The sequence below is a fragment of the Stigmatopora nigra genome, chromosome 16 (assembly GCF_051989575.1).
Source record: "Stigmatopora nigra isolate UIUO_SnigA chromosome 16, RoL_Snig_1.1, whole genome shotgun sequence".
NCBI classification, from domain to species: Eukaryota; Metazoa; Chordata; class Actinopteri; order Syngnathiformes; family Syngnathidae; genus Stigmatopora; species Stigmatopora nigra.
In genome coordinates, this window is record NC_135523.1 from 8,345,580 (window position 1) to 8,367,500 (window position 21,921).

The 21,921-nt window shown below is 37.2% G+C and overlaps 1 protein-coding gene across 4 annotated transcripts in view; it reads left to right on the forward strand.

Annotated features, from left to right (window-relative positions):
* Window positions 1–21,921, forward strand: part of ctnnd2a (catenin (cadherin-associated protein), delta 2a) — a 182,764-nt gene that overhangs the window by 40,329 nt on the left and 120,514 nt on the right. For all 4 annotated transcript variants that reach the window (XM_077735923.1, XM_077735920.1, XM_077735921.1 and 1 more), the window contains exon 3: window positions 19,653–19,765. In XM_077735923.1, coding sequence (XP_077592049.1) covers window positions 19,653–19,765 — 113 coding nt within the window. The remainder of the gene's footprint in view (window positions 1–19,652; window positions 19,766–21,921) is intronic.

Genomic DNA, 21,921 nt, shown 5'->3' on the forward strand with positions numbered 1-21,921 from the left:
CTCACAGTTCTGGTGTCGTGGGTTTAAATCCAGGTCACTCTACCTGTGTGGAGTTTGCATGTTCTACCCGGGCCTGTGAGGGTTTTGTTCATGTTACATATTACCTATCAGGTTTTAAGATGATTGGTTCAGAAACAATGGAGGAGTAGTACTTCAAAATTATTGTACACAAGAAGAAAAGCAATAGCAACAACTGAGTGACAACTTGACAGGGCTTCAGCCACTGCTTATAAATGCGCTATCCCTGTAATGACTTTGACGTCAGTTAAACCCACGCACAGATAAACTCTACCACAGGTGCATTGGACAATGGGTACTACCAGTTTCCTGAGGTGGAACAGGCAATCTGGAATACACATTGGATTGGCTACAACACCATACCACCATTTTTATATTGTCTGTTCTATGAGTTGCCAATTTCTAGAAATTCTGGCATTTCTTTATTTTTCTTCCCTCGTACAAAATAACACATTTAAACTGCATATATTTGTCAGTGTATTAATCACACTTCCTTTTGGTGAGAGATATTTTAAGTGTCAAAAAGATTTGAGAGGTTATGAAACAACTTCTGCTTTTTCAGTTTTGATTGTCAGTTGCTCCAGGGTTTTTTCCTATTTTAACCATGTTAGCAAACCATGTTTAATGCCCTTGTAGAAATTACCCAAATTTATCTGTCCTGGTTCTGTTATCATCATCATTCCTTGGGATAACATTTTTTTTATGGTAGCGGAGTAATTTAAAGTGCAGCTTAATGATGTGACAAAACAAAATGTAATTTGTGAAGCTATTGTGTAAATTAAGAAAATGGCCCACCATCCAATTTCTGATCTAGAAACTCGGCATAGCTTAATTGTTCAAATATTATTCAAACTTTTCTTATCTTGGCAAGTTTCATTGTCATCTTTGTGAGTCGGTACAACTCATGATGGACATCTGTTTCATCACCATGAAAGAAAACCATCTGGTACAACTCTGTCTGTCATAGTCACCACAATGAACAAAGTTGCTGAATGTTCCAGCAAACCTTTGGATGTTAAATGACACTCGAGACTTTTTACCACAAAGCTTTTCATGGCGAAGGAAGACGTTTAAAGGGCACTTGTTCTGGCTTGTGTTCTTGCAAAGAGGTATTGGTTGTCTTCAAGAATTCCAAATGGCTAGCAGTGTTGAACAACGGGTTATATTGTGCACAACATTTTTGTCAGGAGAATTGTGAGTGCCTAGCCACAATTCCTCCTCATGATAAATCACGAGAAATGTCTGCACAGCTTTTTCTCCACTTCGGAGAGAATGGGTCCGTGTCCCTGTGTGGTAGCTCCTAATGTGGATGGCTTGGGTGTTCCTGTCTAAATTGGTGATAAGCTACATTTGAAAGGACTGAGTGTTTGTGTTCCTGCACTCTAAGTACAGTATATGTACACTCTAAAGTTGTTGCTTAATTTAAGAAAAGAACATCAACTCAATACATTCAGAGTGAACCACTATACCTTGTGACGGCTTTTCTGATAGTACAATTTTAAAAATAAAATGTCTCAGCAATGAATTCAAAACACTTCTGTTGTAGACAGATCTAATTTTCATTGAGGACATTGTTAAAAATGCCTCAAGTGTCACTCAAATTACATTAACTCAACAGAGGGCACATTATACTTAGAAATAAGTGTCCCTATGCTTACAAGACTAATACATTTGGAAAAAAATAATTTTGTTAAACATTTCGCATAGTAAATCACATGTATGAGGAGAAACACAATTGATATACTCTGAAACGTGACTAATGTAAGGCAACACCAGGGGAATCCTGTTATTGTGCGTATAATTGAGGAAGATGAGATGATGACAGAGTGACTGTGGAGGAGTGAGTGTTTGGCATGTAGGCTCAAGTGGCTGCAGGTAAACCACCAGATGGTACAAAATGTCACTCTACATCTTAATCAGCCACACAGGCAACTTAATTGTGTAAGACAGCAGCTCCAAACCTTTTTTTTTCTTTTGTTATTTTCGGTTTGTTTGTTTCTCTTGCCTTACTTGACTGCACTTTGAGCTTACAGGTTGCTATAATACCTGGATAAAATTTGTTATCAAAGTCTTGACATTTCTGTCCTTCCTTTTATCCTTTAGCTTTGAGCTTGAGGTACTTGAGTTCAAGGCGATGCTAATACAGTCATCTGTGTGCGTGTAAAAGCAGATCTGTTGCATGTCATCTTCCTCACTTCCTCTCCTTCCTTGTCACACCCCAATGAATACTGACTTTTATCGCTCATGATTCTCCCCAGAGTGGTGTTGAACATACACACACCCACACGCACACGCGTCAAAGGCCTCCGGTGGTATGAAAAAAGCTCTGATGGAAGGTTGCTACGTGTGAAAGAGAAAGAAGAGACTCTAAATGAGTGGACGGATGAAAGGAAACGCGGGTCTAAGGTGGCAGGAAGTTCAAAAATGATTTATAAGAAGACTGAAGTGACAAAAATAGAAAGTCACTATATGGAGAAATAATATCGGATAGAAAGACTGTTGTCTCAAAAAGAGAAGGTATTGGAACAGGTTGTCACGTTTTCTAATTTTAGGATACTTGGATTCACTCAAATGAGATATCCATATGCCTTTTATTATCCATGCTATCGCTCACTAACACGTCTGTCCCTCATGCCCTCTTCCCTTGCTTTGCAACAAATGCCAAAACGCTACAATGCTTTCTGCCCAGCTCTCAATTAGATAACAGCAGGCTGAATGGATGCTGCTTGTGGCACCTCCAGTAACATGGGATTGGGAAGATAAGTGTGAAAAGCAGAACTGTGGGCAAACATAATCAAGCCTCTAATAATACTTTCATTTGGAAATTATTATATCTATTGCAAATTATAACTATGTAGAATATAAACAGGCTATGCTCTGTCCAAACAACAATGTGAATGTCATTCATTTTCTTTTTTTTATTCTTAATGCAAAAACAAATTGTGATGTACTGAAGCCGCCAAGTGGTGAAGGATCACAGTATATGATTATCATCTTAGAGTTCCTTTCCTGTCACTTAAAATATGCCAAAACAGGCCTGGCAGTGAACTGGGGCGCTTTCATGCATTTTAAGTTTCCATTATCCATCATCCTGTAATTCATATTAGTAATGCATACTCCTTGTATTTGGGCCCTTTGTCTTAAGACTTCTTTTACAGTAATTATAAAGGAAAAACATACTATCCTTTTAGGAATTGCAGTGGTATTATATTTTATTCCTATTTTATATAGTTGTCAATTCAGCTTATATTTACTAAGAACTATCCATTTTCAACACCGCTTGACCTTGTCAGGTTTAGGCTACAGTTCTCTTCATTGTGTATTTTTTGGCTCCTGCGACTTGTCTTCAAAATATAGTATTTTTATCTGGGAATTATGTGGTATTTGTTTTGTTAGCGGACCTGAAGCTGTGAGGAATCTGTTTTGAACTGAAAAGCTCATTCCCCAGCCATAATTTTCCACTAATCGTCTGACAGCACAGATCGATAACGAACATACTCTAATAACTAACGGCCAGTCTCTTGACGTATGAGGCGCCGTAAAACAAGTTCCACAAATCACAAAGGTGATGTGTTGACATTTTTTGCCTGATGATGTCCACTATTTCTGGATTACATTGTAATGTGAGGCATTTAAGAGAGTAATGATTTTGGTAGCTTATTTTTAGTTTCCTCAGTTGTTATTTTTTCCCCCATAAGAAATATTTAATTTGTGTTTAGGGAAAGAGCCACAGTAATATATGCTGCTTTGCATGCTCAGGTAGCCTCAGGCTAGATTAAATACAGAAATGGAACTGCACATGTGCACTGTGGTTTACATCACATTTGTTGTGATTGTTGCACACATGTCTTAGCATCTGCTCGCTGCACAGCCCGTTTATTCTGGCCTGCGGGTACATTGGGACTGGTGAGATTTTGGTTTAATGAAAGTATCAATTCTGCCAGTTGCTAGATGTATCATGAGCATTTTATAGCATTTCATGGTCAGTTTGTATCTGTGTATTGTGGAGAGGATAAAGCGAGCTCAGCATTTTAAACTGCTGAGTATAAAGGATGGTGTCACATGGCAAATCTAGGGGACACATTGTATCCAGCATTGGCATTTTTTGTACGCTACCCTTCAACAACACCTCACGATCCTTCTTTAACGCATATCTTGCCTTGCTCTTCACTCAGTGAAACATCTCTGTATGTTTAGGTCATTGCCGAGTTAGTATTCGTTTTCCCTGAACAAAAGTATGACATAAGATCACATAAGATATAATTTACATGTAAAACCTAACTGTTGGTGGGTATTTTACATGCAGTTATTGTTTAGATATTTTACATATAGAACAAAACATCAATAAATACGAACATTTACTGGTTTGAATCAACATAAGTATAAATTGGCCTTTGGTCGATAAGCACGTCAAACTGCGCACACACAAATATGCCAAATATCAACACGTATGTGATGGTTATGAGAAGTAAATACTGAATGTTTGTTAAAACAAGTCTTTGCCACCTTGGCAAATGGTCTCGACATGAAAGCTCCTCTGTATGTTCCAATGCTGATATGTATACATCTTTCATCAATGACATATTAGGAACTTGACCACCAAGTCATGGTGAGAGGAATTGATTGTGTGTCAGTGATTATGTAAATTATATGGACACCTGCAATGGATTGGCTTACTCACTGTCGGAAATAAGCACTTAACAAATTACTTGGTTGTTCAATTTCACACTTGATGTGCAAGAAGTCACTGCAAAGACTCAACTGTCTGTGTAAAAGCAATATAAAGTATATTTCAATAATTTGACTGTTTTAATGGAGCCATTCCAGATGAACTTAGGTCTTGCAAGGTAATATGATGTTTTGCTTGGCTTTAAGCAATATTACTCAGAGTTAAAAAAAATAGACATTAGTCAAGTTTGCTCCATTGGCATTACTTAAAAAAAAAAGACATTTGATCAGGTACATATTTTTTTTCCAGGCCAGATCCTTTTATTTAATGTGGCCAACATATTGGTCAATGCTATGATATCTAAATGTGATTCAGGGTTCTCCCCGCCACTGGCTAAGAATCAGCGTTTTATACATCACTTGAACTTTTAAACAGTTGACGAGACTGTATATCCGGTAATGCTCGCACCCATTTTAATCCAGACAATCAAGCTCCTTACACAGTTATTTTCTCAGACATTGCGGGCCATGAGATAGTTTAGTTGTGGTCCTGATTGCCGTTGACAGCAGTGATTCTTGGCACAGTCAAATGAGTCAGTCCTTGGTGCCTTTCCAAAAACGAGACACAGAGAGGATTTTTGTCCTTCTTGGCAGCAGTGCACATTAAACCAACTGTAGTATATTCCTGCAGGTTAAATCAGCCAACAAAACACTTTTAAATACTCTCTGACTCATTCTGTAGCTGTCTTGAATACAGCCGCTTACCCACCAACATTAAGCATTTGCACAACTATGTGTGGCACTCGCTGTATACAGTACACTATAATTGAAAAATGTTACAATACAATACAACAAAAGGTCAAAATGCTACTGTGTGTATAGTATTTCCATTATAATTGCATCCTACAACTAGACTCTACTACTACACATTGGCCATTCAGGGGAGGGGTGGTCTCCCTATCTCTCTGGACATGTCCAAACCAAGTCTGGTCTCGCTGACCTTCTCTCCAAGATGTTTAATCTTCCCTCTCCCAATTATTGTCTCATTTCTAATCGCATTCAACCTGGTCACTCCTAATGAGAACCTCAACCGCATCCTTTAGGTCCACCTCCTGTCCTTTCTTTAGAGCTACTGTCTGCAAGCTATACATCATAGCTGGCCACCCCATTATCCTGGGGACAGGCGGTCTCCAACCTTTTTCTCACCGCGGACCGGTAAATATCTTTCTTTTTTTCTCCCAGATCGGCTAATGGGGAGGGTGACAATTTAAGACAACATTGTGCAGGGTGCACAAAAGACGTCCACGACGCCAAATCAAACAAACAAAAACAGGTCTCAAATATAATTATTAATTATTATTATTATTATTATTATTATTATAACAACTTCTCTCATTTCAAGTAGAGATTGAAAGGCTTAATATTTATCTCTCTAACGGACTGGCACCAGGTGACTCGTGAACTGGTGGAGTTTGGAGACCACTGATGTAGGCCTTTCCTTTCATTGTCTCTGAGAATCTCTTATCATATACCCACCTGATACTTTCTTCCAGCTGTTCAAACCTGCCTGCACACAGTTGTTCACTTCCTATCCAGATTTTCCATCCGCCTGCACTGTTGACCATGGATACTTAAAGTTCTCTACCTGCTTAAAATCTCATCTTTGTAACATGGCGGTTTTCTCATTTACACCGACATATTCTGTTCCTTCTCACCTTCAATCTTTTTTTTTTCTAGAGCAGATCTCTACTTCTCTAAGTTTTCCTCTACCTGCTCTCTGATCTCACTGCAGATCTCAATATCATCTCCAAACATCATATTCCAAGGAGCTTCCTGTCTCACTTCATCAATCAGTCTGTCTATCACCATGGCTAACAAAAAGTGGCTCGCATCTGACCTGGTACAATCCCACTTTAACACCAATCCCTTCTGTAACCCCTATCGCACACTTCACTTCTGTAGACTCTGTCGACAATGATACTGGACTCTAATAAAAGTTAAATGTAATATGCGTTAAAAACCATGCCTTTACACAGACATTAGAGTTTAGTTGATCTAATCTTATTTCTTCCCCTTCGCTTCCCTTCATTTCGCTTCATAAAGCCCATATGATATCTTCTTATTCACACAAGGCATGTTTCCAACCATATTCTCCCCTCCCTACCTCATTTTTTCTTCCCACATTATTTCTCCTGCTGTCCTATAATTCAGTATAGGTGTCACGTTTTTGCCTAATGATGCATTGCCAGGAGGGATGAGATGACTTGACAGATAAGAACTTCTCATTCACAAGCACACAGAAACACATACACAAACACCCGCGCACACACGTGTATATGCCAAATAAAACTGAGCATACACTGGAGCGATATACAATCTTGCTAAGCAAAAATAGAATTTGACTGATGCTATTTATGGCATTTTTTATTTTCCATGAATCTATGTTTTGTATTCCGCTAATCATTACTTGCATTGCGCATTGAAACTCTGTTTACTCTGGTTTACAAATAATGTCAGACTCATTGAATTGTTCTCAAATATTTGTAGATTATTAATCATCCTTCAAGTTTGATGTCCAACTGATGGTGTAGTGGTTCACTCACCTGTCTCTTGGTGCGGGCAAGCATGGGATCGATTCCTGCTTGGTGGTGATGTGATTGGCCGTGTGAATGGCGACCAGTCTAGGTTCTAGTCAGCCTTTCATCTGAAGTCTGCTAGAATAAGCTCCAGCAACCCCTCCAATCCTTGTGAGAATGTGTCATTCAGATGATAAATGAATGAATAATATATCATGCACATTTTAACAATGGTTATGAATTATATCTATTATAAAACACTCAATGCGACTTATCAAATTAAATTTGATCATGCTTTATTGCTGTATTTCTACTATAAAACACTAGGTAAAAAATATTTAGTATGTATTGTGTAAGTAAACGCCAAAAAGATAATATTATTTAAAAAAAACCTTCCCCAAAAAGACGGTACTTGTAAATCCATTTATTCATACATTTTCAACTCAACTTCTCCTGTTTAGGGTTTCAGAGCACTGGATCTTATATCCCAGCTGACATCGGTAGAAGGCCGACTACTCTCTAAACTGGTTGCCAGGCATTGGTTGTGCGTACATTCAGGGACGACAACCATTTGCACAAAAATATGGCGCCAATGAGCAGGAAATGATTTTATGATGCCCACACCAAAGTCAGGAGTGGATTAACCGCTACACTGGGGGTAGTGGGAGATTGTAACATGATCTGACTGGTCAAAACAACAACAACAGGCAGGCAACAACATCTGAAATGAATTGAGGGATACAAGGATGAGACACACTGATACACAAAACTGAATGAAACCAAATCACTCCCCCAAACATGACATACGAACAAACAAGAATGATCAGAACCCAAAACATAAACCATGATGTATGCATCAATGTAAAAACAAAAAAATGTGCATTAAAAGTGTTATATAATTAAAGGTCTGATTGAAATGTGCCAAACAACAAGGGAGTGCACAGCCAAACTTGCCAAGCTGCAATAAATGATTCAGCCAAAGAATTGTAATTAAAAGCAAAATGTGGTTAACAATGTATGATAATACAATTGAACTCACTCACTTGCTGTGACGAAAAGTAACCCCCCTTCAGCGACGATTATTATCTAATGTTATGAACATCAATATGAATTCTATTAATTTCGTAAGAGAGTGAAACATACTTAGTTTTGGTTTATGTGACTGTAAGGTAATTAAATAAAGGTTTTTCTGTGGAGGTTTTAGATGCACACAACAAAGATGAGGAATTAACACGTATGTTAAAATCAGTTCAGTCGTGAACATCCACTGCTTAATTCAAAATGCCATACAACACTTCCATCATGCATACAGGCTGTCATCAGATTGTGTCTGTGATTTTGTGTACGCCATTAATTTGCATACACATTTTCTCTTCATTATCTTATCGTTCCAGCCTTCCCCCAGTTCAGATCCATCCTCTCTTCTGGCATTCTCGTCAAAATATCTCTTCAGTTTGTTCTCTCTCTCGCACTCTCACTCTCTAATGAGATGAAATGGTTACAGTGTTTTCCTTCCACTTGGCGACAGCCTCTCTTTTGCCAATTAGTGCACAGTCGCCAGATTTCTATTTGCCTTTAGAGATTAAATCTGTTTGTGGATACAACCTGCTAATGAGACGCGTCGTTCAAAGGCCGGCACTATCATCAACTGTTGTACATTATATAGTGCGTACATATGGTTTATGAAAAGCTATGCTGTGTATGTATGTATTTGTGGGCATTAATTGTGTTTACTCTGTTGCATTTCAAAGACTATTCCATTTTGAGCATCAACAATGTCTCCTTGTGTTTCGCAAACATTTATCCATTCAAGTTAACAACAGCAATTTTACTATTGTTTAAAGCTTTTGATCTACGATTAGGAAACATGTTAAATGGACCATGATTTTATACTGTTAAGGTCAATTTCGTTTAGGTTACCTTTGTTAATAATACACTGTGTACAATTCCTGATGCTCTGACAGTACTAATCTCTCGAACCATAAAACACATACAATTTTATATATATATATATATATATATATATATATATATATATATATATATATATATATATATATATATATATATATATATATATATATATATATATATATATATATATATATATATATATATACATATACATATACATACTACTCTTTTATATATATATATATATATATATATATATATATATATATATATATATATATATATATATATATATATATATATATATATATATATATATATATATATATAAAATATATATATATATATATATATATATATATATATAAAATATATATATATATATATATATATATATATATATATATATATATATATATATATATATATATATATATATATATATATATATAAAAGAGTAGTCAGTCTTCTATCATTGATGACTGCATAAATCAGAAATATTTTCTGTAATAAGGCTAAGAGGAGGGTTTTTTTTTAATATAGAAACTATTTGGTAAATCATGAGTTGAATGTACATGTCAATCTAAACTAATCTGAACAATTCTGTAAATTGTTCATTGAATATCAATGTCAATTGTTGATTAATTTTACAATCATTAATTGTTGATTAGTTAAATCTATCTATCTATTTGTATTTTAGATGAATGTCTAGTGATATTGCATTCTATTTTTTCTAATCCTCTGTGTTGTCATATGGGAAAAATGGCAATTAAATTGACATATTTTCCAGTGTTTATTACAAATTAAATTTTTAACTGGGTTGGCTCATATGTAAAACTATTATGATCATTTACATTATATGTCATCTATGCATTAGGGGGGGGTGTTTTTTTTTTATTTGTTTGCTCAGGACATGGTGGTAATTGTCGAAATTTAGCTGTTTTTTCAGAATCTGCAGGTAAAGACTGTTCTGATCTGTTTGCATTTACTATTTTGATGATTTGCTTTATGGTGAGTTGGCCACACACATACATTCAGAAATCCCTGTTTGTGAATCATGAATGCTTTATTTGAATAATGTGAATGAACTGTAAAGAAAGGAGCTGGCAGGGATGCTTGTTAAGCCCTTTACCGATCATAGAAAGCTGCGCCGAAGGGCCTGTCTGCAATTCTATCATTGTCATAGCTGTCGCTCTTGTTTAGATTTGGGGACCTGCATAATATCTCTAGCACACATGAGCGGAGACTTACCAACATGGCCCGCCTTGTCTCACAAAGCAAATATGCAGTAGTTTAACATACAGCAGATAGAGTAAATGCTCGCAATTGGAAGTTTCGCCAAAGGCTGGGTGTCTCGGAGGGCAAAGTGGTTGCAAGCTACCAGTTACCTTGAGATTTATACAGATACATGCACTAACACGATCAACTCTAAACCTGCATTGTCTTTGACCTCTTCTTTTCAAAGCAAACAGAGCCGTGTTAGTTTTGGAGTGTGTTCTCAATTTCCACAGCCCTACAAACAAGAGAAGTTTGCCATTGGCTTGTCTCTTTGAATCCCTACACATTTTTTGAAGTCCTGCTTTTATATTAGACACAATTTAATTGCAGCCTTCAAGCATGCTCAAACTACATATTTGCTGCTTAGAGTCCACTCAATAGCCATCATTTTATTACTTTTTTGCTGAGAAAGTATTTTCATTTCCCTACAGTATGTTTACTGTAGTGCATTTGCAGGCAGTGGTTTTTATGGCCATTGCTAATCTGTCAAGAAGAGTGCTTTTGATTACCAGAGGATGAATGACCTTTTGGGCAACTAGAGTGTCCTATGACATCAGAGCATAGAGATGAAGGACTAGGACTATTTATTGTTCCCTGCTATGTTCAGGATTTTTCCCTCATTGTGTCTTGTCTTCCAGCAGCCACCAAGCCATGCAATGTTTCTTGCCAAGTGCCACAAAATTTCTCTCAATTCCAGTTATTCAAATTTGTTTTGGCTTTTAACTAAGGAAGTAGTACCAGTAGAAGGTACCATAATTTCCTACTGTTTGCACAAAAAGCAAGTTGGGAACTGTTTACATGCTCTCTTTCACGCCACTCAATTCAGTATAATTATGTAGTACAGCCTGTGTGATGGCACTATTATGGTTGTCGCTGCCATGCTGTGTGCAAACTGTTCATTTCTGCCATATTGGCAATGGAAACTGTTGGCCATGTTTACAACATTCTCAGTATACCTCAATATATCTGACTTACCCAACCATCCAGACATGTATTCGACCAACTCACTTTCAAAACTTTCTTACCTGTCAGTCATTTATCTAAACATCTGGTTACTTAGTTATCCACTGAATCTTTATAACTAGTAAAATGCCCATCTGTACGGCCGACCTATGTACATTTATATCTTTTTCAACACCATCATACCTTACTTTCCCCTGTCAACTTATCTATCTCACCCCATGCAACATATATTTGTCTACTTACGCATCACTGGCCTTTCCTAACTCCCCAAATTAGTAACCTACCTACCCTAATATAACTAAATTTCTCTTTACTCATCAAACTGGCTAATTCTTCAATAATTAAACTTCTCACTGAGACCCCTTTGCTCTCTGGACACTCCGTTCCTTCTGTCCTTGGCAGCCAATCATTTCTGCAGAAATGATAGCCGTATTCTGGATGCATCACTGGGTGCTGCTATCTGTACGTGTGATTGTATGAGAGATCACCCCCACAGCCACACTCCCCGAGACACAAATTTGGACACATACATAGCCGCAATGGCATTTAGGCGTTGACATTTTCCAAATGACATTTTGTCTGCGGCCGAATCCATATTCGGGGAGCATGAACCGTAACGCTGCCGTGAAATACTATAGATGTAGATCTGCCGGTGATTTCCCCCCGATTGACCAAGGGCAATAGACCGCGATCGATCCCCCCTTAATCCAGTGTAGAAATTTCTCGTACCTTTTAAAACACAATTTCATTGATCAAATACCTCAAGAGTTTTGACCTTGAAGACCTTACTATCGTTTTTAGCAATGGACAGTACTGTTCGTCTTTTCAATACTGCTCAGTTTCTTGCTCCATATAAAGAATTTAATTGAATCAATATGTGCTGTCAGGCAGTTAAATACCTTTCACGTCATCTTTTGCTAATTTAACACGGTCATGGAAGACAAATGATATGATTTACTATAATGAGCTAATTTTTATGTTAAAAACAAACCTGCAGACTTATTACCCATCAATTTCAAACATTAAATTAGATCGCATTCGACATGATGCCCTTTGAGAATGTCCCATAGGCCAGTAGACAATAAACACTTCATTGATAGGCTTCTACAGGATTTATTTATTTATTCATTCATCTCCCATACCGCCCAGTCTCAAAAGGGTTGCAGGGGTACACAGTAAGCCAGATGATCACTCACTCTCATAATCACACTGTCGTTCAAGTGAGGATCGAACCCAGACTGCCCGCATAAAAGTTAGGAGTTTATGCATTTTTTGTGTATAGATTGAATAGTCTCCTTAAACCTACGAGCAGTAATTACAGTCTATCACAATTCAAATACTTACCAACTTTCTAACCGCTGCCCGAGAGAAAGACTTTTGAGATTCGAGTTAGGTGACCTGCATGTAAAATCCATGTAATCAGTTGCCAGAGACAGATAATCACAGATGAGTTAATCACTAAAGCACCTCACCAATGCACTCATTTAATCACGCATGCAAAAGCTATTTGGCAGATGAACGCACAAGGTAAATGGCGTGAATATAAGTTGCTGATCATTTATTGCTCGCCCATTTAAAATTCTCTTATGTTTACATGTACATGTTACAAGTGCAGTATATACAATATAAAGTATTGAACATTAACAATAGTTAATGACTGTGATTTTCTGTATCACACTGGTGCACCCAAAGAGGTCATATTTAAATTGAATAGATAATCACGAAATACAGGAAAGAAGTGCTTGGTATTTACTGCACACTATAATTTTAATCAATTATAATTCTCAGCACATTTCATCCATATTCTTGTTATGCATTAAGCAATAATTTTGACATGGGATTAAACTAAGCAGGCACTTTGAATGGCTTCACGCTTACTCTTTTACAACCAATATTTTTTCCCCAGATTGCAATAATTGCATTCTAAATCCTTTCTCTGAGCCTTTATTGACAATAAATATTTTAAAAAATCACTTTTTTATGCTTAAAGGCATATTAAGATCACATTATTTCCATTTCAAGCTGAGTCTATATGTATTGTTATTATTATTATTTTTTTTTAAAGACTCAAATTTACTATTTACCCTTGCAAAAGCATTCAACTGTACACACGTGGACATAACTTGTACTTCATGGAAAAGGAGACGGGACCATGTATGAGAGCAGTCAGAACAAAATCAGAAACAAAGAGAGATGCGTTCATTTTGCCTACTGAGCTCCTAAATAATTTAATGAGGGGGGGATCTAACAGAGTATTGGTGTGTTTGTGTGTTGAATATTTATAATGCATATAAAACTGTTATGGGCCAGCTGCTGACAGTGTTACATCCCAAAACTCTGGCTTTTTAAATGTGTAGTCCAACTCTATGTATCTAAAAGGTGTGTCTGTGAAGATTCTCATTCATCCAGGTTGTACTAATCTACAGAGCGTGAACAAGGGTAGGCAAGGTATTATTTTTTCCATATCAAAATGTTTTCTTTTGTTTTAGAAAATAAGTCAGTTCAGGCAATATTAAAGTGGGAACAACATGTAACAAATAATGTAACTAGGAATATAACAAATTAATTTCTGCCAGGAGTAAAAAAAGGCATTACGAAAAGTCAACTTTAAACATACATAATATGAAATGTATCACAATTCTGAATAACGACCCTCCCACATCTATCATTGTTTTTCATTCTGTAAATTTAAAAAATATATACTAAATTCCCAGGTTAGCCCTTTAGACATTCATATAACGAGAGGAGACTTTACTGGTAAAGTGAACGCTGACACTTCTGAACCAACGCCCTTGTTTGTTCCAATTTATTTTCAGAAAGCACACATACATGGCATCCAAACATAGAAGGGAGGGGCAAGCATAATCACTTTGGACGCTTGGGTTTGGTCCTCTGTGTGTGTATGTGAGTGACTCTTCTTTGCATGATACACAATTTTAGGAAATTTCAGTAGAAATGCATGTAGCATAATCCTTCCAAAATGTGATGAAGGTCCATCTATTTCATGTGCTCAAAGTTAAATAAGCAACAACTCTCCTCAAAACAGAACTGACAGGGTTCCCGGCGAGTATTTTTGCAAAGCCGCCATTTGTACACATCACCGTGTCCACTCACAAGCCCAAAGTCGCTTAGTTCATTTATAGGTATTAAAAAAATCAATTTCAGCTCTCCTGTCAAGAAGAATTTTACTGCTTTGTACTCCAGAGAGTTTGCGATGCTGTAACGTCAGGTGTGCCTGATAAATTCTAGCAGCTGGGAATGGTGTATGGCTTATAGAAGCATTCGTGAGATGCTCAATTTCCCCTTGATGGGAATGGGTTCGAATTTAGTTGCTTATTTGATTGTGGCTCAATTTTAGTTTACTCTCATTAAAAGTATGATGAAAGCTTACGTTACGTGTAAGATGTTGGAGCTGCTTTTGGTGTTCTGGTGTTGGTTCTCAAACATCTTGATAATTCATGAGTGCTGTTTCAATATTTAATAAAAAGTCAGATGATGGAAGACTTTAATCTCTGTTTTCTTGAAACAGAATAATTTTTTGAAGCTGCTGAAAATAACTTCAGAATTAATCTGATGTTATCCATGTTTCATCCATCTATTTTCCGAATTTACAAGTGATACAATGGATTTGATTATGTTCCTGTTGGGTTGATATAATTCTTATGCGGCTATTGCTTCTGTCCATCTGTAATTGAAGGCTAAGACAATTTTTTATGCCTAGCCAACATAGTTTTTTCTTTTTTAGTTTTTCATAAGTTGAATATCAGTATTCAAAAGTTGCATACATGTAGACCCATTTGCGTTCAACTATGTTATTAACCAGAATAATCCTATCAAACTGACGAGTTTGTAAATGTTACTCTTAATGCTTTATTGTGTTCATAGAACGTCTATTTTACACCAATACTTGGGTAGTCATTTGATCACTTTCCAAAAAGTTTAGCATTCATAAATTTACACAAATTTTTAATGCCCAGGGACAGAAATGTCTCAAAGGAATCCATGGGGTTGACAAAGAAAACCCCAAATACCTTGAATTCTTGTATTAATATCATATTTTGACCAATCACTTTAAAATTATAAACTAGTTCTTCCTCTGGCAAATAAGGACCCCCCACCAACTTTGACAACTGTGTTTTAGTCTCCTTTAAAAAGCTGGGCTTGTTACCACTCCTAGAATATCCTTATTTTCTTATATAAGACTTTGGTTAAGGTTGTAAGATGAATATTACATGTCAAATTGTGACCTTTGTATAATAAATTATTCCCCTATTATTAGAAGAGGAAGATTATTTATTATAAGAGCACAAATTGAAAGTTAGAACAACAATAAAAACAAAAACACAGACTTAAAACAGCAAGAGAGAAAAAGCGAGAGGTCATGTGGTCATTGTTTCCCAACTATTTTCTTTCCCTCTCCATCTTTAGTATTTAGAAGGAAGGATCAAGTTTCCTCCCTGTGGCCATCTTCTCATATAAGTTTCCTCACTTTAGTCCAGGGGTGAGCAAACCAGTCCTCAAGGGCCACTTTGGGTGCAGGTTTTTGTTCCAACTAATTCCGAACAGGCAGTTTAACCAATGGGGTTTCTGCTGAAACAAAAAGCATCTGACGGCAATCCAATAATTGCACTTCTAAGATACCAGATTTGTGGAAAGGTTTCCTCTTTATAGATTGGAACGAAATCCCCACACACTGCGGTCATTTGTGGAAGAGTTTGCCTCCCCCTGCCTTAGTCAAACCACTGTCTTCCCCTCCAGGTAGTGACCCACTCACCCTGCTCAAATTTGCACTCATTAATGTGGTGACAAGTTCAAAGAAAGGGGCATGAATAAGTCTCTGCAATTTGAACACTTGAAAAAAGGAATGTGACGTGTGTGTCTGGGTGTGTCTATGGTGTTGGTTGTGTTCGGCATTCATCGAAGCAGAGCGGCATGACCTTTTCACCAGCTCGTATTCACGCGTCCTTTTCCCCGCTCATTCCTTCCCCTCATTTTTCCGACTGCTGATTGAGGATGGAGAGGGAATGGTTGCGAGAAGGAGCATCACGTCTCAAAGAGAAGGTCAGAGCTCTGTTTGATAGCCTTTTGTCTCCCATCCAAAAACAGCTCTGCTAATAGCTACCCATGGGCCACTTTATAATGATTGGGCCTTATCTTCAGACACACACAGAGACCATCACACTCAGAAAGCCACGCGGCGTCTTTATGCTGGGGAGCAGGACCATTTGTCTCCGGTGAAGAAAGAGCCACATTGTTTTTATTTTTATACTAACAAAGTGAGAGGGCAAGGCTTCTATTTATCCTATTCAAAGCTGCCCGTGAGTCATATTTTATCTTACCCTCTGTCCATCCATGTTAGGCCCCAAATACAATGCAGCAGGTACAGTAGTAGCTGTACTTAGGAATGACTCTACAAGAAATATACTATTATGGGAAAACTTTTCCTAACCCTCAAAATATGAAAGACATTCAAGTTACGGATTATAAATTCTAGGCGGCCCGGCAAGTGTGTTTAGTGCGTTGGCCTCACAGCTCTGCAGTCTTGGGTTTGAATCCAAAAACCTGCAAGGTAGGCTGATTGGACAATTGCTCCTAGGTTTGGGTATGAATGTGAATGGTTGTCCGTCTCCTCGTGCTTTGCGATCGGCTGGCCACCGATTCAGGGTGTACCCCGTCTCTGGCCCGAAGCCAGCTGGGATGGGCTCCAGCACTTTAGGGATGAAGCAGTTCAGAAAATGAATGAATGAATAAAAACATTGTAAAATAAAATAAAAAAACATCCCTTGACACATAAATACACTTACTGTATCATGTATTTCATTTTGAATTAGGCACAACATAGTTGGTGTCCCGTTAGCTATCTCCCAACACCTCACTGGCTTCCCATTGGCTGTTTCCCCACCTTGCTGGTCTCCCATTGGCTGCGTCCCCATGCTTTTTATATCCCTTTCATGTTTCGTGAGTTTTTCCTAGTGTGCTTAATGCAACTTTTCTTTTTTTCATCATGGGCTCAAAGAAAGTTCTGTTGAATTTCTAATTTTACAATTCCATTTGTTTGTACATTTTGCCAGTTTCCTCCTCCACTCCCACTGACACATTCACCCTTCAACAACAATGGGAAATTATTTTGCATTAAAATATTCATATTAATGGCTAAATAATTCATTCATTTATCTTCCTTACCACTCATCCTCAAAGGTTGCAGGTTTGCTGGAGCTTAACCCAGCCATCTGACTTCGGGTGAAAGGCAGACTACACCCTAGACTCGTCGCTAGTCAGCCATAGGGCATACAGACAAACGACCATCTGCAGTCATCATCATTTGGCATGAGTCATGGCTTAATAAATAGTTTTCTTTTTGTCTTTTTTTGTATTTCTTTTTGTGCGCATTTGTCATATATTTCCTACTCATTGGTACATTTTTACAATTTTTAAAGAGTTTATTTAGTTGGTAGCATTGGGCACCTCGGAAAAGATGAGGGCTTTTACATGTAAAATGCGCCTCTCCTTACAAAAAATTCCTTTTACAAAAGTACTTCTACCAATCATCATTTTTTTCAAGTAGAGGTGCCACTGCACTATATTGTAGAAATTGCCAGTAAATATGAAAATGTGCCATTTTACCTTTTAGAATGTCAGATTTTTAAAGGTTTGCTTTTATTGTGTTTAATAACCTGGCTGGCAAAAAAATGCAGTAATATTTTCAATTTGAAGTTGCTTGTGTGCACACAGAAAGCATGCAACAAAGGAATTTAAGTGTGCATATTGATGAGTAACTGCTTACTGAGAATGTTGAGGGAGATTTATTGCATTGCACTGTGCTGTAATGTTGAGGAGTTGAGGGGATTGAGCTTGGAGACGAGCGATAGCGACTGGAGGATCAAGTCTTGCAGCGCTTCAAATGGCTTTGAAAACCAATCAGACCAGCACATACACTCTTTACAACTCTCTCTTACCTTTCGCTCTCCCTCCCTTACACTCGTTCTTCTCATTCTACCTATGTCTCACTCCTATGTTCTCTTTTTCCATCTCTCTCACACACATGCATACACACACTTTAATGCTCTCTGTACTCAGAAGAGTGGTACATTACTTGTACTTATTGATCCATGCATATCTGATTCACCTGAATGTAACACTTCTGAATGCCACTATGCACGCTATGCACATCCTCATTTCATGGTTTGAGTCCCATCTAATTCATTGCTCAACTGTTACTAAACTAACTAGTCAATAAATTGCCCGATTATCAAATAGCACACATAGTAAAGCATACAAAAAATGTGGTTTAGGTACCTTTGTAAGAAATTAATTTGTTTTAAACCACAAAAATATAAATACTGATTTGTAGGATAAAATAGGATCTATCCCAAATGTAATATTGGGTTTTCCCCCTACAGTGTTGGCAATCTTTTAATGAAATTAAAATTTGTTTTGCCAGGGAAATGTTAAATTTTAATGGGAAATAGATTAGGCTGAGCTGATTTGGTTTGTAATTTCCCCCACTTTTCTAAATCTAGATTTGGCCCTGCGCCCAGTGAAGGGGTGTTAAAACATATTTTAGAAACACATTTTTTGTTTTCTTTTGTGCTCGTATCAAAAACCTAATAGTGCAATGCTTGACAGAATTTGAGGCTATTTTTGTCACTAGCAAGAATGGCGCTTCAACTATTCAAGTGGCAGTGTTGGCAAAGGGATTAGGAGATTTTCATCATTTGGACTATTTTCAACCAATCACAATATCTCCCCCCTGATCACATTTCATTGAAAAGAAATGATGACACCTCATTTCAGATGTTGTATTTTTGTGTGATGTCTTCATAACTTCAGGCAAATATTTCATCATTGCATTTGCTTAAACAAAGTACTTTGCATACTAGCATACTTTCCAGTAAAATTATAGCATCACAGTATAATGATATCAGTAAATTGACAGTTGTATTATTAAAATATGGATTAAGGCAGCAACACTTGAGCACCTGGTTGGCCAGGGAGCACTTTTCTATTTTGTGTAAATATGAATTCACTACTAAGGCATCACCAACAAATGGAAGTCTATCTCAGAATTAATGTTGCTTTACTGTATGCATTGGTTGTTTCCTCCTGTCTTTTCTCTCTTTGTCTCTCATGTTGTTAGGTTCACTAATCCAAACACATGTTCACCACAACCTCCATTATTCTCTTTTTGCACTTGTGCTTTGTCTAAAGTGTGCTGTCTCCCCTCTGCTTCTGCAGGAGCTGCAGTTTGAACGTCTAACCCGGGAACTTGAGGCCGAGCGTCAGATTGTTGCCACCCAGCTGGAGCGATGCAAGTTGGGATCAGAGGCTGGCAGCATGAGCAGCATCAGGTGACTAATGAAAAGCTTTTTCTCTTGCACGTGTAGGTGATGGGAGTGGAAATAGGGTGTCATATTCATTCCCCATCTGGCGATAGATGTTAACCTTGTGAAAGTAATACCTGTTCACGCTTGTGTGTCTTGGTGTGCGTGTATATACACAGTATACTATGGCGGACAAACCATCCAAAACCCAAAGTTTCTCCTGCTAAACGTAGTCTTCCAAATATTTGACTAAGTCCCACTGAATGAGCAGTGCAAACTAGATGGTAATGAGGCAGTTTAATGCTAACAGGCCAAATGTCATACTTGCTATATGTTTGCATTAAATCACCTTCCTCCAAAACAATGGAACAAATCCTTATATTATATGTCAGGTACAAAGTTGGTTTTAAAATATTTCTTTTCCATTGTGTTTAAAAAAAGGGGAAATGGCTAGAAAAACAATTCAACTACTTTTACAACCGATGTCAGATTGACATGTTGCTGTTTTGTGCGAAACAAAGTTGAATATTTGCATTTTTGGGCCACACAAAAGCATGGCCCTAGGGCCTTGAATTTGAAAGCAATGTTTTAGATCATGTCTGCTTAAATGCGCACACGCGTGGTGTCTGTCTGCTGTCTAATGGTTGCGTCATGCCATGTTAATCACACCAGATCTAGAGGATTAGTTGTGCTTACACCCATTGGGAGCTCATTATACCGCCAAGTCAATGTTGAGCCATGTGTGCAGTTAAACTTCTCAATACACATTAACTCAAACGTGTGATGTGCATTTGACATCCCAGCCTGTCCATCAACGGTGTGCTCATGTGTAAATTGTTCCGGCCGTCTTGATTGATGTTATCCTATTGTTCGGATTCTTGCCAGCCTAAGTGAAGATAAGAGCATCTGTGATATGACTGTGAATGATCAAAGCCTAACTGATGGCACGGTGCTAACATTTCTTTTATACCACTGCTTATCTTTGCATCATTCTTCAGGTGCTCCATGACATGAGTATTTGAATATGTTGACAAATTACATGTTACTCTAACACGTTTAAGGACATTGAAAGGAAGCAGTACTTTGGTTGTGTCAGGTAGACTGAAAAATATATTCACTGTAAAATCTTGCTATCATTGCCCATTGATTTAATCTAATATTTTTCTTTGAAATTAAATATACCTGTGCCTGTCCCAACCTACTATGGGCCCCATACTAAATTACCCCAAAAGTGAGACAAGGCTTATATCTACTAAAAAGAGAATAAAATATTATGAAAATCAGATGATTAGTAACAGCAACATAAAAAACAAACAAAAATACAAAACAGAATGTGTCCTTTTTATTTGCTTGAGCATAGCCCTTAATGTCTCATTTTAGGTGCAATTATGTTGTAAGTTTCCCGACTCAGACGAATAGAAAAATGAGTTGTTTTAACTGCTGAAATTACCAGCTTTTTATAAATGATTTCTAAATGTTCACTGAATAGTTACTTTTTACCTAGTCCTGTCCTTCAGTTGTCATGTGCCAGGGTTGGCCTACTTTTAATTATTTTTTTATATACAATCCTAAGTAACCATTTAATTCTGAATTTGAGCTTCATAGTGTGATTTCACACCCCTAACCTACCATAATTCAAATATTGTGTGGAAATACTATCATCTTCAGTAGTGGTATTTGATTGATATCTGAGAATTAAGATGGGCGCGTTTCACAGCATTTTGCTGACTAATCCACTGTTTTTCACAGGTTTTGTGTCTCCTTTTATATACTTGGGAATTTTATATTAAATTATTCAAACTCAGAAAGCTTGTTAACATCACTTTTATCTATCGTGTGTCAAATTTACAAGACATTTATTTGTGCATCATGCATCTTTATGATTTCTATCTTGGGCACAGGGCTCCGGTATTTTTATACTCTTATCTGAGCAAGGTACAGGTTACCATTAGTATTGGATTTATACCTCCTTTGTACGTGTGGTTATACAGTGTTACCTCGAGAAACAAGCTTAATGTGTTCCGGGACGGAGCTCTTATGTCGATTTTCTCGTGACTCAAATGAATGTTTCCCATAGAAATGAACTAAAAACAAATTAATTCATTCCAACCCTCTGAGAAAACACCAAAAACAGGATATTGGATTTGCTCAAAATTTTACTCATCTCAAATTGCTCGTATGTC